The 19996-nt window shown below is 43.4% G+C and overlaps 1 protein-coding gene, 1 long non-coding RNA gene and 1 pseudogene across 3 annotated transcripts; all 3 read right to left on the bottom strand.

Moving 5' to 3' along the window:
• Positions 1-220: 220 nt before the first annotated feature.
• Positions 221-11933, bottom strand: LOC121562359 (NACHT, LRR and PYD domains-containing protein 1 homolog). The gene is made up of 12 exons (XM_041874655.2): positions 11798-11933; positions 11172-11218; positions 10745-11035; positions 9243-9280; positions 8780-8844; positions 8433-8647; positions 7986-8245; positions 7242-7376; positions 6980-7112; positions 6518-6547; positions 1303-1584; positions 221-260 (listed from the first exon to the last, which is right to left on the bottom strand). The coding sequence occupies exons 1-11, from the start codon at positions 11806-11808 to the stop codon at positions 1496-1498; spliced, it is 1314 nt and encodes a 437-aa protein (XP_041730589.2). The 5' UTR covers positions 11809-11933; the 3' UTR covers positions 221-260; positions 1303-1495.
• LOC123481110 lies at positions 11934-15003 on the bottom strand. 2 transcript variants are annotated; one of them, XR_006659870.1, is made up of 3 exons: positions 14961-15003; positions 12423-12596; positions 11934-11971 (listed from the first exon to the last, which is right to left on the bottom strand). It is a non-coding gene; the product is annotated as an uncharacterized LOC123481110 (long non-coding RNA). The 2 variants fall into 2 exon arrangements; XR_006659871.1 differs by lacking the exon at positions 14961-15003 and adding an exon at positions 12676-12719.
• Positions 15004-15213: 210 nt separating this feature from the next.
• LOC121562357 lies at positions 15214-18397 on the bottom strand (annotated as a pseudogene).
• Positions 18398-19996: the final 1599 nt, after the last annotated feature.

Here is a 19996-nt window from a genome sequence, read left to right as displayed (position 1 = left end):
AGCTTCATGCCGTAGCATATTCAGATTAGGTGAAGAAGTGTCTTAGTCCACAGACTAGGAGACAGGCCTCAGCGGCTTCAGATTAGGTGAAGAAGTGTCTTAGTCCACAGACTAGGAGACAGGCCTCAGCGGCTTCAGATTAGGTGAAGAAGTGTCTTAGTCCACAGACTAGGAGACAGGCCTCAGCGTCTTCAGATTAGGTGAAGAAGTGTCTTAGTCCACAGACTAGGAGACAGGCCTCAGCGTCTTCAGATTAGGTTCTATAAGAAAGAGGATGGAGGAGAAGGGAAGAGAGAGATCAGAAAGTATGGAGGAGAAGGGAAGAGAGAGATCAGAAAGTATGGAGGAGAAGGGAAGAGAGAGATCAGAAAGTATGGAGGAGAAGGGAAGAGAGAGATCAGAAAGTATGGAGGAGAAGGGAAGAGAGAGATCAGAAAGTATGGAGGAGAAGGGAAGAGAGAGATCAGAAAGTATGGAGGAGAAGGGAAGAGAGAGATCAGAAAGTATGGAGGAGAAGGGAAGAGAGAGATCAGAAAGTATGGAGGAGAAGGGAAGAGAGAGATCAGAAAGTATGGAGGAGAAGGGAAGAGAAAAATCAGAAAGTATGGAGGAGAAGGGGGAGAGAGAGATCAGAAAGTATGGAGGAGAAGGGAAGAGAGAGATCAGGGAAGTATGGAGGAGAAGGGAAGAGAGAGATCAGAAAGTATGGAGAAAGAAGAGTATGGAGGAGAAGGGAAGAGAGATCAGAAAGTATGGAGGAGAAGGGAAGAGAGAGATCAGAAAGTATGGAGGAGAAGGGAAGAGAGAGATCAGAAAGTATGGAGGAGAAGGGAAGAGAGAGATCAGAAAGTATGGAGGAGAAGGGAAGAGAAAGATCAGAAAGTATGGAGGAGAAGGGGAGAGAGAGATCAGAAAGTATGGAGGAGAAGGGAAGAGAGAGATCAGAAAGTATGGAGGAGAAGGGGAGAGAGAGATCAGAAAGTATGGAGGAGAAGGGAAGAGAGAGATCAGAAAGTATGGAGGAGAAGGGGAGAGAGAGATCAGAAAGTATGGAGGAGAAGGGAAGAGAGAGATCAGAAAGTATGGAGGAGAAGGAGGAGTTCCACCTGAGATAATGATGTGATGATGGTCCTATGATGTAACTACAATAAGATAACAGTCATTTATTACAGACAGAAACACAAAAACATGCTTCCATTCTGAAAAACAGTTCCACTTTGATCTAGGTAGCTGTGTTTTTATTTGACCTATATTTTAATCATTACACATATTCAAGGGAGGGAGCAAAGAAAACTGTCTTACCTAGATTCACTCAAGTCCTTAACAAGATGGTTTTCATGTTCAACGAGAGCTTTGAGACAAGCTCCCGTCACTTCTGGTCCTTTGGGGATGACTGCTTTCAGTAGTTTTCTCATTCGGTCCTGTTCAGTTGTTTCAGCTGTTATTCTGGAGTGCTCTTCTTCACCAATCATGTTCTTTGACCACAGATCATCTGCTATTGGCATTGAGTTTTGGTTCGCTGAATTAGTTTAGCCCAGTGTTTCTTCAGAAACTCCTCAGCAGGAATGTCAGGGACTGTTAATGCTGAAGGGGGGGATCAATTAAATTAATATGGCTTTAGGGTTAACAGCAGCTGTTTCTACATCTTCCAGTCTCTCCAGTTATCATTCCTCTGATAGTCATTTATTGTATAGAGCCGACTCCAGGGTTGTGGTCTATTCCAATTAAAGTCAGTCAATTTAAAATAGAAAATATAAATAATACTTTTTCCTGTTAGGTTTATTGAGAAGTCATTGAAAATAGATTATTAATGTTTTATCAACAATCTACTCAGAATCCTCTAATGTCAAAGTGGACATGTCCCCCATACATTCAACATCTGGAAGGTCCCTCAGTCAAGTGTTGCATTTCAAGCACAGATTCAACTATATACAAAGACCAGGGATCTTTTAGAAAGCCTCATAAAGAAGGGCAGTGATTGGTAGATGGGTAACAATAACACATCAGACATTGAATATCTCTTTAAGCATGGTCAAGTTAATAATTATCCTGTGGGTGATGTATTAAACCACCCAGACACATCAAAGATACAGTCGTCCTTCTGAACTGAGCTGCAGGACAGGAAGGAAACTGCTTAGTGATGTCACCATGAGTTCATTGGTGATTTTAAAACAGCTACAGAGTTCAATGGCTGTGATGGGAGAAAACTGAGGATGGATCAACAACATTGTAGTGACTCCACAATAATGACTTAAAATAACACAAATATACAGAATAAAAATATTCCAAAACATGCATCTTATATGCAACAAGGTACTAAAGTAATACTGCAAAAGGAAACGGCAAAGGAATACACTTTTTGGCCTAAATGCAAAGCCTCATGTTTGGGGCAAATCCAACACAACACATCACTGAGTAACTGCCTCCTTATTTTCAAGCACGGTGGTGGCTGCATCATGTTATGGGTATGCTTGACATCGGCAAATACTGAGGAGTTTTTCAGGATAAAAAGAAATGGGATGGAGCTAAGAACAGACTAAATTCAAGAGGAAAACTTGCTTCAATCTACTTTTCACCAGACACTGGGAGAGGAATTCACCTTTCAGCAGGACAATAACCTACAACACAAGGCCACATCTACACTGGAGTTGCTTACCAAGAAGACAGTGAATGTTCCTGAGTGGCCAAGTTACAGTTTTGACTTGAATCTGCTTGAAAATCTATGGCAAGACTTGAAAACTGCAGTCTAGCCACGATCCCCAACAGCTTGACAGAGCTTGAAGAATTATGAAAAGAATAATGGGCTAATATTGTACAATCCAGGTGTGTAAAGCTCTTAGACTTACCCAAGAAGACTCCCAGCTGTAATGGCTGCCAAGGTGTTTCTAACATGTATTGACTCAGGGAGCTATTTCATTTCTATCAATCTAAATACAGTGGGGAAAAAAAGTATTTAGTCAGCCACCAATTGTGCAAGTTCTCCCACTTAAAAAGATGAGAGAGGCTTGTAATTTTCATCATAGGTACACATCAACTATGACAGACAAAATGAGGAGAAGAAAATCCAGAAAATCACATTGTAGGATTTTTAATGAATTTATTTGCAAATTATGGTGGAAAATAAGTATTTGGTCAATAATAAAAGTTTCTCAATACTTTGTTATATACCCTTTGTTGGCAATGACACAGGTCAAACATTTTCTGTAAGTCTTCACAAGGTTTTCACACACTGTTGCTGGTATTTTGGCCCATTCCTCCATGCAGATCTCCTCTAGAGCAGTGACGTTTTAGGGCTGTTGCTGGGCAACACAGACTTTCAACTCCCTCCAAAGATTTTCTATGGGGTTGAGATCTGGAGACTGGCTAGGCCACTCCAGGACCTTGAAATGCTTCTTACGAAGCCACTCCTTCGTTGCCCGGGCGGTGTGTTTGGGATCATTGTCATGCTGAAAGACCCAGCCACGTTTCATCTTCAATGCCCTTGCTGATGGAAGGAGGTTTTCACTCAAAATCTCACGATACATGGCCCCATTCATTCTTTCCTTTACACGGATCAGTTGTCCTGGTCCCTTTGCAGAAAAAACAGCCCCAAAGCATGATGTTTCCACCCCCATACTTCACAGTAGGTATGGTGTTCTTTGGATGCAACTCAGCATTCTTTGTCCTCCAAACACGACGAGTTGAGTTTTTACCAAAAAGTTATATTTTGGTTTCATCTGACCATATGACATTCTCCCAATCCTCTTCTGGATCATCCAAATGCACTCTAGCAAACTTCAGACGGGCCTGGACATGTACTGGCTTAAGCAGGGGGACACGTCTTGCACTGCAGGATTTGAGTCCCCTGGCGGCGTAGTGTGTTACTGATGGTAGGCTTTGTAACTTTGGTCCCAGCTCTCTGCAGGTCATTCACTAGGTCCCCCCGTGTGGTTCTGGGATTTTGCTCACCGTTCTTGTGATCATTTTGACCCCACGGGGTGAGATCTTGCGTGGAGCCCCAGATCGAGGGAGATTATCAGTGGTCTTGTATGTCTTCCATTTCCTAATAATTGCTCCCACAGTTGATTTCTTCAAACCAAGCTGCTTACCTATTGCAGATTCAGTCTTCCCAGCCTGGTGCAGGTCTACAATTTTGTTTCTGGTGTCCTTTGACAGCTCTTTGGTCTTGGCCATAGTGGAGTTTGGAGTGTGACTGTTTGAGGTTGTGGACAGGTGTCTTTTATACTGATAACAAGTTCAAACAGGTGCCATTAATACAGGTAACGAGTGGAGGACAGAGGAGCCTCTTAAAGAAGAAGTTACAGGTCTGTGAGAGACAGAAATCTTACTTGTTTGTAGGTGACCAAATACTTATTTTCCACCATAATTTGCAAATAAATTCATAAAAAATCCTACAATGTAATTTTCTGGAATTTTTTTTCTCAATTTGTCTGTCATAGTTGACGTGTACCTATGATGAAAATGACAGGCCTCTCTCATCTTTTTAAGTGGGAGAACTTGCACAATTGGTGGCTGACTAAATACTTTTTTTCCCCACTGTATATATACAGTGGGGAGAACAAGTTTTTGATACACTGCCAATTTTGCAGGTTTTCCTACTTACAAAGCATGTAGAGGTCTGTAATTTGTATCATAGGTACACTTCAACTGTGAGGGACGGAATCTAAAACAAAAATCCAGAAAATCACATTGTATGATTTTTAAGTAATTAATTTGCATTTTATTGCATGACATAAGTATTTGATACATCAGAAAAGCAGTACTTAATATTTGGTACAGAAACCTTTGTTTGCAATTACAGAGATCATACGTTTCCTGTAGGTCTTGACCAGGTTTGCACACACTGCAGCAGGGATTTTGGCCCACTCCTCCATACAGACCTTCTCCAGATCCTTCAGGTTTCGGGGCTGTCAGCTGGGCAATACGGACTTTCAGCTCCCTCCAAAGATTTTCTATTGGGTTCAGGTCTGGAGACTGGCTAGGCCACTCCAGGACCTTGAGATGCTTCTTACGGAGCCACTCCTTAGTTGCCCTGGCTGTGTGTTTCGGGTCGTTGTCATGCTGGAAGACCCAGCCACGACCCATCTTCAATGCTCTTACTGAGGGAAGGAGGTTGTTGGCCAAGATCTCGCGATACATGGCCCCATCCATCCTCCCCTCAATACGGTGCAGTCGTCCTGTCCCATTTGCAGAAAAGCATCCCCAAATAATGATGTTTCCACCTCTATGCTTCACGGTAGGGATGGTGTTCTTGGGGTTGTACTCATCCCTTCTTCTTCCTCCAAACACGGTGAGTGGAGTTTAGACCAAAAGCTCTATTTTTGTCTCATCAGACCACATGACCTTCTCCCATTCCTCCTCTGGATCATCCAGATGGTCATTGGCAAACTTCAGACGGGCCTGGACATGCGCTGGCTTGAGCAGGGGGCCTTGCGTGCGCTGCAGGATTTTAATCCATGACGGCGAGTGTGTTACTAATGGTTTTCTTTGAGACTGTGGTCCCAGCTCTCTTCAGGTCATTGACCAGGTCCTGCCGTGTAGTTCTGGGCTGATCCCTCACCTTCCCTCATGATCATTGATGCCCCACGAGGTGAGATCTTGCATGGAGCCCCAGACCGAGGGTGATTGACCGTCATCTTGAACTTCTTCCATTTTCTAATAATTGCGCCAACAGTTGTTGCCTTCTCACCAAGCTGCTTGCCTATTGTCCTGTAGCCCATCCCAGCCTTGTGCAGGTCTACAATTTTATCCCTGATGTCCTTACACAGCTCTCTGGTCTTGGCCATTGTGGAGAGGTTGGAGTCTGTTTGATTGAGTGTGTGGACAGGTGTCTTTTATACAGGTAACGAGTTCAAACAGGTGCAGTTAATACAGGTAATGAGTGGAGAACAGGAGGGCTTCTTAAAGAAAAACTAACAGGTCTGTGAGAGCCGGAATTCTTACTGGTTGGTAGGTGATCAAATACTTATGTCATGCAATAAAATGCAAATTAATTACTTAAAAATCATACAATGTGATTTTCTGGATTTCTGGATCTCTCACAGTTGAAGTGTACCTATGATAAAAATTACAGACCTCTACATGCTTTGTAAGTAGGAAAACCTGCAAAATCTGCAGTGTATCAAATACTTGTTCTCCCCACTGTATATAAATATTCTTCCACTTTGACATTTGAGTATTTTGTGTAGATTGTTGACAAAAAATTTCAATTAAATCCCCTTTAATCCCGCTTTGTAACACAAAATGTGATGCAGATACTTTTGCAAGGCAATGGGTTTCTGTCTGAATGTTTTGTTGCATTACACCCCACTGAACATGACTCATGAAGACCTTCATCACCCCACTGAACATGACTCATGAAGACCTTCATCACCCCACTGAACATGACTCATGAAGGTCTTTATCACCCCACTGAACATGACTCATGAAGACCTTCATCAGTGTCCTTCATCACAACTTGAAGAGACGTTCGCTCTATAACCCGTTTTATAAACCTCGTCCACAAAAACAAACGTACCTATTGGATGAGAGTCTTTGCTGTATTCATCTAAAAGACAAACAAGAGAAAACATCATAAAAACATTTTAATAGCATCTGGAAGAAAATGACATTTAGTCTCCTGAGTGGCGCAGTGGTCTAAGGCTCTGCATCGCAGTGCTAGCTGTGCCACTAGAGATCCTGGTTCGAATCCAGGCTCTGTTGCAGCCGGCCGCGACCGGGAGACTCATGGGTGGCGCACAATTGGCCCAGCGTTGTCCAGGGTAGGGGAGGGAATGGCCGGCAGGGATGTAGCTCAGTTGATAGAGCATGGCGTTTGCAACGCCAGGGTTGTGGGTTCAATTCCCCCCGGGACCAGTATGAAAAAAATATATATATGTATTCACTAACTGTAAGTCGCTCTGGATAAGAGCGTCTGCTAAATGACTAAAACTGTAAAAATGTAAAAATTGACATAGTGTTCACGTATAGTATTTCTTACCTTTTGATACCACTGATTTCCATACTGTCCTCTCATCATCCCCGATTAACTCCATCTCAATGTCAACCCCTGTGTTTCTCATAACCATCTTACAACAGCTTGGTGTGGTGTCTGCAGGTAACAGCTGAATCTTCTGTAGAAGGTCATATGGTGCAACGATTGAGACAACAGACAGAGAGAGAGAGAGAAAGAAATAGAATGATATTCCAGTTATTAATATATAATATGACAGATTCATGTCCTCAGCCTGCTAAAACTGCACCTCTGGATTGATGGAGGAGGAATGGGGATTCTTGACTGCAAACCAACTGTTCAGCTTTAAGGACCTGTTTGGACTTGACAGCAGAAATTCTGAATATCCTTGGGACACCTGATTCTTCTCCCGGTCCCGAACAGCCTACAAAATGAGCAGTGTAGTAGTCAGTCTGAACAATGTAGTCTAATAATTCACACAACATGCAGCTCACTGAGCAATCCTTTTTTGTCAACATCAAAAAAAATTGTACACTATTCTACCCTTATTTTACCCTTATTTTACCAGGTAATTGATTGAGAAGAGAGTCTCTTTTACAGCAATGACCTCGGGAAGTGTTACAGGGGAAAGGGGATGATTGAGCCAATTGGAAGCTGGGGATGATTAGGTGGCCATGATGGTATGAGGGCCAGATAGTGAATTTAGCCAGGACACCGGGGTTAACACCCCTACTCTTATGATAAGTGCCATGGGATCTTTAGTGTTCACAGAGAGTCAGGAAACATGTTTAACGTCCCATGCGAAAGACAGCACACTACACAGGGCAATATCCCCTTCACTGCCCCGGGGCATTGGGTTCTCCTTCGAACAGAGAGAAGAGTGCCGTCTACTGGCTCTTCAAATGAATGAGACAGAAATAGATTTCTCACAGAGCTGAATGTTGTCTTTGTAATCTATAGATTTTCAACAAACTATCAGCTTTCCTTTAGTAAGTTTCAACATAATGTTGTCACTTCAATGATGGTGCCTCACCTCTTTCTGACTGGAGTTTCTGAGGAGCATGTACAGCCGTGAAATTACTGTTGCCTTTTTTACTGCCATATAGAGGACCACGTCACAGTGGACATCTACGTTCCAAAAAAAGATATAGCTCAGTATAACAGAGATAGCTGAGAACTTGGGATGGAGAATCTTAGCATGGAATCTGGTGACCTCATGCACTTCCTCAACAGACACTCCATGTTCCTCTACATGAAGAATCTTAATCTCATTCCTCAGGGAAGGGTTGGTCCCTGAACAACACAATAAAAAAGGAGACAGAAAGACAAATATTATATTATTCATCCAACTAAAACACAAAGAATATGCAGTATCAGATCACAGTAAACAAACTCCCAGAATAGTTCATTCATTCATTCAGGAAGTGAAACTCAGTTACATGGAAATGTATTTCTGAATACTATGTCTATATGATTTTACCTAAACAGACAAAGTGTGGCAGATGAACTTCCTCCAGTTCACCTAACTCCATAGAGATGTCCAGCAATGGACCACCTTGTCCGTACTGCATGTCTTTCAGAAGTTGACTGTAGGGTTCCCAGTTCCTGAAGTGATACTTCAGAATGACATCTCTCTCACACACCCAGCGGAGCCCAGACACTGTGCACTCATAACGCCCTTTGGGTGTCCTGTGCCTGAGGGCAACAACAAGATATGGTAGAGAGGGTCAATCGTCAAATGGAGAGGTTGGATTAGAAGCCTATTCCCAAAGGTAATGGGGAAATACACTAGCAAGTGGAATGAAATGTTAAAAGTAGTTATTTTACCTGAACATTTTCACTCCCTGGACAGTGGAAGTCAAGGGTTCAATCTGAAGCCACTGTGTGGAGTCCTGAACAAGGACAAGCATGTCAGTTATACATATGGGGCCAGTTTCCTGGACACAGATTGAGTCTAGTGCTGGACTTAAAGCATGCTCAATGGAAGCTTCAATATAAAGTTATTTAAGGTCCAGGACTAGGCTTAATCTTTGTCCGGGAATCTGGCTCATTAAATGAACAAAGTAATTTATCTAATGTATTTATTCAATGTTACATGAAATGCTGGTGATTGATCCAATTAAACTGTCTAATGACAAAATATGACAGAAGTTAAAATCCTGCATTCCTACAAGCAGAACACAGGACTGTCTATATCCCAGTATGAATGGTTGGTCAGTACACACCTGGCTTTCAGACTGTGCCTGACTCCCTGAAGGTTTGTAAAGTGAGAATTGACATTATGACTTACCTCAACATGGTCACAAGTCTTACAGCTCTGAGGAATCCCTGAAGTCAAAAGTAGTTGTTATTTAAAAACGGACAATCTCCATGTAATAATGAATTAATAAATATTAAACAGACTTGTAATAAAAATGAATGTAAGTGAGCAACAGTCTCAGAATGTACACTCATTATCATACCATAATCTGACATTAGTGTTATATTAATGAATGTTTGTGGAAGCAGGAAACAACATGGTTCTGGTCCATGTTTTGTAGATGTTGAGGGGCCTGATTTCTGGTAGATCCCAGGATGAGAGCTTAAAGGTAGAGTCAGCTAAATGATGTTGTACGAGCAGCACCGCAGATATTGTGATGAGCAAGATGCCTGACTTCTCTCTCACACAGTATCTGCCCATGTGCACGGGTTCTCTTCACTCTCTCCCCACAGCGTGGTAGCCACGGACCAAAACAGAGAAGTTTAGCATCGCGCTCCAACGCCCTTAGTTGTTGTAGAAGTTTACCCACTATGATGTTTACTTTGTGCATCTACATCATATTGCTGACTCTACCTTTAAGTTTGTTTTGACCAAATAGATCATGATTGTGTTCCTTGCCTGGGACTCAAGAACGCTTTAATCGTATTTTGATTTTAAAACAATTATCAGTTAACACTCATATCTGGTCTCTGGTGTTCTCAGGTCCAGGCTTGATACAACACTCTCCACCATGGTCTCTGCTGTTGGGAAAGCAGATGGATAGACTGTGATTAAACTAAATACAACTTATAAAGGCTTTATATAGCATACATACAGTCTTCATAAGCAATACAAAGGGTGTATAAAGGGTGACAGAACAGCTCCCTATGTAGGGTGCATTGCCAAATGTGACATAACACTATGTCAACTTCCATGAAGTCAATACTGATGGTGACATTACAGGTGACATTGCTTATCTTGATGAAAGCCCCTAGAGACGTGAAGTCAACAGGTATCATTTTAACAGGTTCTGATGCCCTCTTGTGGTTAGAGTGAAACTGACACTACAGTGAGACATAGGAGAGGAAACATCTGTACATCCAACAGAACACATTAAAACACACCACCACCACTAATCTAACTGTCTGTAGGTCCAACAGAACACATTAAAACACACCACTACTACTAATCTAACTGTCTGTAGGTCCAACAGAACACATTAAAACAAACCACTACTACTAATCTAATTGTAGGAATGATTCCAGAGGAAAACACATGATGAAACATTGCTATGACTCACCTTTTAATGTGTTGATCATCTATCTGACACAGGGTCACTGAGGAGGAGGAGGGATAAACCCCAAACCCAAACCCAGGATAGAGGGGTTCAGTGAATGTGGTGTGTTTTGAGCAAAGGTATGTCAGTGTACCAGAGGAGGACACACTATAGAAGGACAAAGTACCAGCTGGCCAGTCCAGATACACTCCAACTCTGTTAGAAACAGGACCAGGGATGGATCTGCTGACTCCAGGAAGGTAAAAGTCATATTCACTGTCAGAGCAGAATAAACACCAGGACTTCCTGTTATCCTCCATATCTCCCTTCCTCTTCATTCCTTTGTACACCACACCAATGTAAGCCCAGTCACCATCCCTCTCCACCTCCCAGTAATAACGAGATCCAGATAAGCCTTCTCTGCAGAGAACTTGGGGAAGACTGTCAAATCTGTCTGGATGGTCTTCATAATGCTGCTTCTCCTCCACCCGTGTCACCTTCCTGTTCCCCTCAGACAGTATCAGGTGTGGGTTTGCTGTATTTGGGTCCAGGGTGAGATGACAGGCATCTGTAGACAAAAGGATAGTTTAATCAAACCACATCTTCATATAAAATGTTGTTTTGTAGGTAGAGAACAAGTATTGATTAGTAACTATGTTACTGTAGTTCTGAATATGCAGTTAATTAGGATTGAAGAGACTTACATTTCCTCAGCCCTGATTTCAGCCTGAACTCTCCACCATGATCCACACTGTAGGAGAAACAGGTTATTGACTGACAAAGACCTAATACAGCAGTCAACATTTAAACCATATTGTTGTGTTCTGGTGCACTATCCAAGTTCATTACTAGAGACATACAGGTATTCTGTCCTACCTACTGCATACAGAACAGAGTACAATTCATTACTAGATACATACAGGTATTCTATCCTACCTACTGCATACAGAACAGAGTACAATTCATTACTAGAGACATACAGGTATTCTATCCTACCTACTGCATACAGAACATAGTACAATTAATTACTAGAGACATACAGGTATTCTATCCTACCTACTGCATACAGAACAGAGTACAATTCATTACTAGAGACATACAGGTATTCTATCCTACCTACTGCATACAGAACAGAGTACAATTCCAACAGGATATCAGAGATGCAGAAGAAGAGTATTCATGTGGTAATGATGTATGCTGTGTTGGAGTGTTAAGCCTGCTGGGTAAACTTCCCCTGTATTCTACCATCATGTCCTCATGTTACTGAACCTACTACACTTCATAGGACACAACCACTGCTCACACTATTAGGACATCTATTCTGACTTACTTCAGCTTCATCAGTTTATCTGTGGGATCCACCAGAGCAGCTGAAAGCAGTCCCCCTGCAGAGTCTCCTGGGTGATTGTAGCTCAGGTCCAGCTCTTTCAGGTGGGAGGGGTTTGACCTCAGAGCTGAAGACAGAGCAGCACAGCCCTCCTCTGTGACCAGACAGCCAGACAGCCTACAGAGAGACACAACAGCTGTCTAGGTTGGTGGACTGGTGTCAATCATCTTGTAGGACACTCATACATTTGTCCATGACACAAACATTGTGATGAAACATCAGATGTTCAGAGTATTTGTTTTACTAAGCTCAGTACCGACCTGACTGAAACAGCTGTACATACCCCATTGTGTGTAGTTTACAGTCTGGATCCTCCAGTCCAGCAGAGGGCAGTGTAACTCAGCTCAGTACCGACCTGACTGAAACAGCTGTACATACCCCAGTGTGTGTAGTTTACAGTCTGGATCCTCCAGTCCAGCAGAGGGCAGTGTAACTCAGCTCAGTACCGACCTGACTGAAACAGCTGTACATACCCCAGTGTGTGTAGTTTACAGTCTGGATCCTCCAGTCCAGCAGAGGGCAGTGTAACTCAGCTCAGTACCGACCTGACTGAAACAGCTGTACTTACCCCAGTGTGTGTAGTTTACAGTCTGGATCCTCCAGTCCAGCAGACAGCAGTGTAACTCCTGAGTCCTGCAGGTCATTGTCTCTCAGCTCCAGTTGTTTCAGTTGTGAGTTGGGTGAACTCAGGACTGAGGCCAGATCTGAACAGCAACCCTCTGTCAGACCACACTGACCTAGACTAGAGGACAGAAGAGCACATGATTAACAAATGTCTAAAACATCCACATAATAACTCATACTGAAGAAAGTTAACTCACACTAGTGTCTGTATGTTGCAGAGTGGACTGGTTAGTCCAACACAGAGCAGCTCCACTCCTCTGTCTCCCAGGTCATTGTAGCGGAGGTCCAGTTCTCTCAGGGGGGAGTTTGGTGTCTGCAGAGCTGAAGCCAGAGTCTCACAGGATTCATATGTGAGTTTACAGCCAGCCAGTCTGGAGAGAGGAGATATGTTGATACACTGTTAAATATGCAAAGCTTTAAGAATAATGAGATGCATTAAGATAATAACAGAAGGACACATGATTAACCAATGTTAGTATGTTTTTAACTCACTCAAGATATTTACCTTAGTTTTATATATGTTATGTGTGTTTCTGGATATTTACCGAGATGTTAAAATAATGTTAAAGACATACACATACTAACTATACTGAACAGAAATATAAACCTGTCATGCCCTGGCTCTGGGACTCTGTTATGTTGAGCCAGGGTGTGTTGTTTCTATGTGTTTTGTGTGCTAGGTTGATTATCTAGCTCATGTGTTTCTATGTTGGCCGCTGTGGTTCTCAATCAGAGGCAACGTGAATCAGCTGTTGCTTGTTGTCTCTGATTGGGAACCATACTTAGGCAGCCTGTTTTCCACAGTGTGTTGTGGGATCTTGTTCCGTGGTGGTTTTGTATTGTAACCAAGGACTTCACGTTATCGTTTTGTTGTTTTTGTTCGTGTGGTGAATCTAAATAAAAGTATGTTCACTTATCACGCTGCGCATTGGTCCACTCTCTTAGATGATCGTGACAAAACCCAACATGTAAAGTGTTGGTCCCACGTTTAGAAATAAAAGATCCCAGAAATGTTCCATACGCACAAAAAGCTTATTTCTCTCAAATGATCCCTGTTAGTGAGCATTTCTCCTTTGCTAAAATAATCCATCCACCTGACAGGTGTGGTATATCAAGAAGCTGATTAAACAGCATGATCATTACACAGGTGCACCTTGTGCCGGGGACGATAAAAGGCCACTCTAAAATGTGCAGTTTTGTCACACAACACAATGCCACAGATGTGTCAAGTTTTGAAGGAGCGTGCAATTGGCATGATGACTGCAGGAATGTCCACCAGAGCTGTTGCCAGATAATTTTATGTTAATTTCTCTACCATAAACCACCTCCAACATCGTTTTAGAGAATTTGGCAGTACATCCAACCGGCCTCACAACTGCAGACCACATGTAACCACGCCAGTCCAGGACCTCCACATCCGGCTTCTTCACCTGCAGGATGGTCTGAGACAAGCCACCAGGACAGCTGATTTAACTGTGGGTTTTCACAACCGAATAATTTCTGCACAAACTGTCAGAAACTGTCTCAGGGAAGCTCATCTGGGTGCTCGTCATCCTCACCAGGGTCTTGACCTGACTGCAGTTCGATGTCGTAACCGACTTCAGTGGGCAAATGCTCACCTTCGATGGCCACTGGCACACTGGAGACATGTGCTCTTCACGGATGAATCCCGGTTTCAACTGTACTGGGAAGATGGCAGAAAGCGTGTATGGCGTCGTGATGGCATTGTGTGGGCAAGCGGTTTGCTGATGTCAACGTTGTGAACAGAGTGCCCCATGGTGGCGGTGGGGTTATGGTATGGGCAGGCATAAGCTACGGACAGTGAACACAATCGCATTTTATCGATGGCAATTTGAATGCACAGAGATACCGTGACGAGATCCTGAGGCCCATTGACGTGCCATTCATCTGCCGCCATCACCTCATGTTTCAGCATGATAATGCACGGCCCCATGTCGCAAGGATCTGTACACAATTCCTGGAAGCTGAAAATGTCCCAGTTCTTCCATGGACTGCATACTCACCAGACATGCATGTTTGGAATGCTCTGGATCGACGTGTACGACAGCGTCTTCCAGTTCCCGGCAGTTTCCAGCAACTTCGCACAGCCATTGAAGAGGAGTGGGACAACATTCCACAGGCCACAATCAACAGCCTGATCAACTCTATGTGAAGGAGATGTGTCGCGCTGCATGAGGCAAATGGTGGTCACACCAGATACGGACTGGTTTTCTGATACACACCGATACTTGTTTTTTTTAAGGTATCTGTGACCAACAGATGCATATCTGAATTCCCATTTATGTGAAATCCATTGATTAGGGCCTAATGAATTTATTTCAATTGACTGATTTCCTCGTATGAACTGTAACTCAGTAAAACCTTTCAAATTGTTGCATGTTGCGTTTATATTCTTGTTCAGTATACAGTACATACATAATATATAAACACTCACAGTGGATACTGAATATAGTTAACTCACACTAGTGTCTGTATGTTGCAGAGTGGACTGGTTAGACCAACACAGAGCAGCTCCACTCCTCTGTCTCCCAGGTCATTGCAGCTGAGGTCCAGTTCTCTCAGGGGGGAGTTTGGTGTCTGCAGAGCTGAGGCCAGAGTCTCACAGGATTCATATGTGAGGTCACAGCAATCCAGTCTGGAGAGAGGAGATCATCTGTTAGATATACAAATCCTTCAGAATAATGATAATGTATACATCAACTCAATAACAGAACTTACAGTGCTCTCTTGCAGGTTTTCACTACCGGCATTAACCTCTGATAACCTTCCTGTGATGTGTTGTATGTCTTCAGGTCAAACTCCTCCAGCACCTCCTCTGACATCAGTAACAGGTAGGCCAGGGCTGAACATTGTTGAGGTTCTAGCTCTGTTTCTGAAAGAGTTCCTGATCGCAGGGAGGTTTGCATTTCTTCAACTAGAGAGTTGGCACCAAGTTCATTCAGACAGTGGAACAAGTTGATGATCCTTTCTGGTGAGGATTCCCTTTTGATCTTGTCTGAAAGGTACCTGACTATTCTCTTGACTGTTTCCTCATTGCTCTGTGTTGTACTTCCTGTCTGTGTCAGAAGGCCTCGTAACAGATTCTGATTGGACTCCAGTGAGAGACCCAGAAGGAAGCGGAGGAACAGGTCCAGGTGTCCATTCTCACTTTTCAAGGCATGGTCCACTTCTCTCCTGTGTAAGTCAGACAACTGGATTGACTCCTCATCTTCATCCTCACTAGTGGTGGAAAAAACATTTTCCTTCTTGTCCAGACATGATTCTAAAGCATGCACTGCTGCTAGAAACTCCTGAATGCTCAGATGCACAAAGCTGTAGACCTTGTCTTGGTTCAGCCCAGATTCTTCTTTAAAGATCTCTGTACACAATGCTGAGTACTCTGATGCCTCTGTGACATCAAGGCCACACTCTCTCAGGTCCTCCTCATAGAAGATCAGGTTGCCCCTTCTGCAGCTGTTGGAAAGCCAGCTTTGCCAGTTTCAGGATCATCTCTTTGTCTGACTGAGACAGTTCCTTTGGGTTTGTCTCTGTGGCTTTGTTGTACTTCTTGTTCTTCACAATGATTTGGATGAGCGTGAAGTGTGTGAACATCTGGGTCAGAGTTTTGGGGACTTCATCCTTCTATGCCTCTTTCAGCATCATCTCAAGGACAGTGGCTGATATCCAACAGAAGACTGGCATGTGGCACATGATGTGGAGGCTCCTTGATGTCTTCATGTGTTTGATGATTTCATTGGCCAGATTCTGATCTGTGATTTTCTTCCTGAAGTACTCCTCCTTCTGTGGATCATTGAACCCTCGTACCTCTGTCACCTGGTCAACACACTCAGGAGGGATCTGATTGGCTGCTGCAGGCCGTGAGGTTATCCAGAGGAGAGCAGAGGGAAGCAGATTCCCCTTGATGAGGTTTGTCAGCAGCACGTCCACTGAGGTTGGCTTCGTGACATCACAGCACCTCTCATTGTTTTTGAAGTCTAGAGGAAGTCGACACTCATCCACACCATCAAAAATGAAAACAGTTTTGGTTTCACCATCTCCAATGCTGTCAATCTCTTTCAGCTCTGAGAAGTAGTGGGAAAGAAGTTGCATCAGACTGTATTGGTCCTTTTTCAGGTTCAGATCACGGAAAGGAAGAGGAAACATGAAATGAACGTCCTGATTTGCTTTTCCCTCTGCCCAGTCAAGGATGACCTTCTGCACAGAGACTGTTTTTCCAATGCCAGCGATTCCTTTTGTCAGCACAGTTCTGATAGGTTTGCCTTGTCCAGCTAAAGGCTTGAAGATGTCGTTGCATTTGATTGGTGTCTCTTGTGTGGTTTGTTTCTTGGATGCCATCTCTATCTGTCTCACCTCATGTTCATTATTGACCCCTCCACTTCCACCCTCTGTGATGTAGAGCTCTGTGTAGATGTCCTTTAACAGACTTTGGTTTCCATGGTGTCCAATTCCTTCAGATATGTGTTGATACTTGTGTTTCAGTTTAGCCTTAATGTCTTGTTGGATTGTCAGAAGAGTTTGACCTGTAGGAAAACAATGAGAGTTGGGACTCATAAGTTTGTGTGTGTGTGTGTGTGTGTGTGTGTGTGTGTGTGTGTGTGTGTGTGTGTGTGTGTGTGTGTGTGTGTGTGTGTGTGTGAGTGTGTGTGTGTGTGTGTGTGTGTGTGTGTGTTAGAGGGGCCTTTGTACCGTTCTTTGTAATATTGTATGAAACACAGTCTTACTTCTTCTGTCCAGAAGGTTGTGTGTGATCTTTAATGCATCCTCACTGTCCAAACTCTCCACTTCCTTATTGTCATCTGGTAATGGTTCCTGGCTGAAAGCAGGTGGCTGATCACTCTTCATTGATAGCAGGCTGGGGGCAGGTGACTCTGCTCTGGGCTTCTGGACACTGAACAAAACAGGGAGGCAGATCACCTCATCAATATCTCATCAGTACCTCATCTACATCATTTCAACAACTGTATAGCTGAACTCATAGAAGTCCTGATGTTTCTTTATAAAGCTACAGTCTGCAATTGGTAAATCGATTTGGGGACTTTTAAATTGCACTTGGTAATGTGACACTGACAGAACTTTGAGTGTGCGCAGATAAACAAATCTGCAAGTGTATTTTTGATTCATAGCAGAATATTGTAATAATTGTAATAATTCTGAAAATAAATGCTTGCAAATCTTATTGAATGTATTCAAAATGTCAAGTTATAAGTTTGCGACCTTGTTAAATTTCACCCAACATGATACATTACAGATTTCGTGGCATCCAATTGGTAGTTAGTCTTGTCCCATCACTGCAACTCCCGTATGGACTCGGGAGAGGCGAAGGTCGAGGGCCGTGCGCCCTCCGATAAACAACCCAGCCGAGCCGCACTGCTTCTTGACACAATGCCCGCTTAACCTGGAAGCCAGCTGGGTTAAATGTGCACCTGGCAACCGTGTCAGCGTGCACTGCGCCAGGCCCGCCACAGGAGTCGCTAGTGCCCGATGGGACAAGAACATCCCTGCTTGCCAAACCCCCCCCTACCCTGGACGACACTGGGCCAATTGTGCGCCGCCCCATGGGTCTCCCGGTCGCGGCCAGCTGCGACAGAGCCTGGACTCAAACCAGGATCTCTAGTGGCACAGCTAGCACTGCGATGCAGAGACTTAGACCACTGCGCCACTCGGGAGGCCCCCTGGTCGGAGGATTTTTGGAAACACTTCTCTTAAATTAGTTGTATATCTTTAAAATAACTATATTTACAATTTATCTCTTACCTCTTAGAACTGGTGTCTTGTGTCAGACTCTTTTTAGAGGCAGTGGTCCCCTCCTCTCTCTCAGAATACTTCCTCTTAGAGGCAGTGACTCTCTTCTCGCTCTCCCCAGACAGACTCATTTTAGAGGCAGTGGTCCCCTCCTCTCTCTCCCCAGAGAGACTCATTTTAGAGGTAGTTGGCTCTTCCTCTCTCTCCACAGAGAGACTCATTTTAGAGGCAGTGGTCCCCTCCTCTCTCTCCCCAGAGAGACTCATTTTAGAGGCAGTGGTCCCCTCCTCTCTCTCCCCAGAGAAACTCGTTTTAGAGGCAGTGGTCCCCTCCTCTCTCTCCCCAGAGAGACTCATTTTAGAGGCAGTGGTCCCCTCCTCTCTCTCCCCAGAGAGACTCGTTTTAGAGGCAGTGGTCCCCTCCTCTCTCTCCCCAGAGACACTCATTTTAGAGGCAGTGGTCCCCTCCTCTCTCTCCCCAGAGAGACTCATTTTAGATGTAAGTCACAGCTCACTCAGCTACAATAAGAAATAACAGAACAGTCAATATTTCTGAACATTGTTGAAGAACCATTAACAATGACAACACTTTTACTGTCTGTGGTCAGAGTTCAAACAGAGACTTCATGTTGCATTTAAACATGCACAGTTAATTTGGTTTGATTTGACTTGGATCCCCATTAGCTGACTCCATAACAACAGCTAGTCTACCTCGGGTAAACACAACTAAAAATACGTTACAGCTTAGATTGACAGACATTATAAACATTTACCAAGTAGACATTACAGACAGTTAAAATAGCTGACAGGTATTTATTCTATACCAAGGGAAGCCAGGCTATAATGTATCTTTCGTCTCTCTGTGCTTCATAATTGTCCTTTAATTCGCAAGAGGCTGAATGTATCTCACAGGAGAAAGCATCAGAGCGAGCTAAACAAAGCTCTGTATGACAGAGTGATAGACCGTGTACTGTATGACAGAGTGATAGACCGTGTACTGTATGACAGTGATAGACCGTGTACTGTATGACAGAGTGATAGACCGTGTACTGTATGACAGAGTGATAGACCGTGTACTGTATGACAGAGTGATAGACCGTGTACTGTATGACAGAGTGATAGACCGTGTACTGTATGACAGAGTGATAGACCATTTTGTCAACATGAAAAGAGAGGAGGATGTCATTGGCGTTTCTCTACAAGTAGGGTGAGTCAACATGTTTTTTATACTTGCACAAACACATAAATCAGGACCATGAACCATTCTTTGCAACTTGCTGTAACTCTCTGTGGTTCTAAATCAATAGTTGTTTAGCGGTCTGAAAATGTCGGAAACATTAACTTGCTTGACCATGCTGTAGGTCATGTAACTGTCTGTTACATAGAATATGCTTTGTGGACTTAACCGGACAGAAGTTGCTCTCTGGTTTTGTGATAAAAACAAAGGTGTGGTTGAATTTATTCTGCCACCGTGTCTTCTTATTGTCTCGACCTTTAGGCCTAAAGCCTATATCAGGGTCACAAGGCATATGAATTAACAGGTTATAGAGCAAAACAAATATTACAACACATAGATTGTATTGTATTTTTCTGTCTGGCAATTTGGACACCCAAGCTTTAGGCTTCTGTAGGACTGAACCTGCCGAGTTGATGTATGAGCTTCGGAATGTTTTAATTATAGGCTATGCCCGGGCTTTTCTCCGTTTATTTTACAAGTTGTATCATGTTAAATATCAGCCACTATCGAGAACCACCG

This window comes from Coregonus clupeaformis, unplaced genomic scaffold (assembly GCF_020615455.1).
Source record: "Coregonus clupeaformis isolate EN_2021a unplaced genomic scaffold, ASM2061545v1 scaf1823, whole genome shotgun sequence".
NCBI lineage: Eukaryota > Metazoa > Chordata > Actinopteri > Salmoniformes > Salmonidae > Coregonus > Coregonus clupeaformis.
The sequence above is the reverse complement of the archived record's forward strand: the minus strand, read 5'-3'. Positions and strand labels throughout refer to the sequence as shown.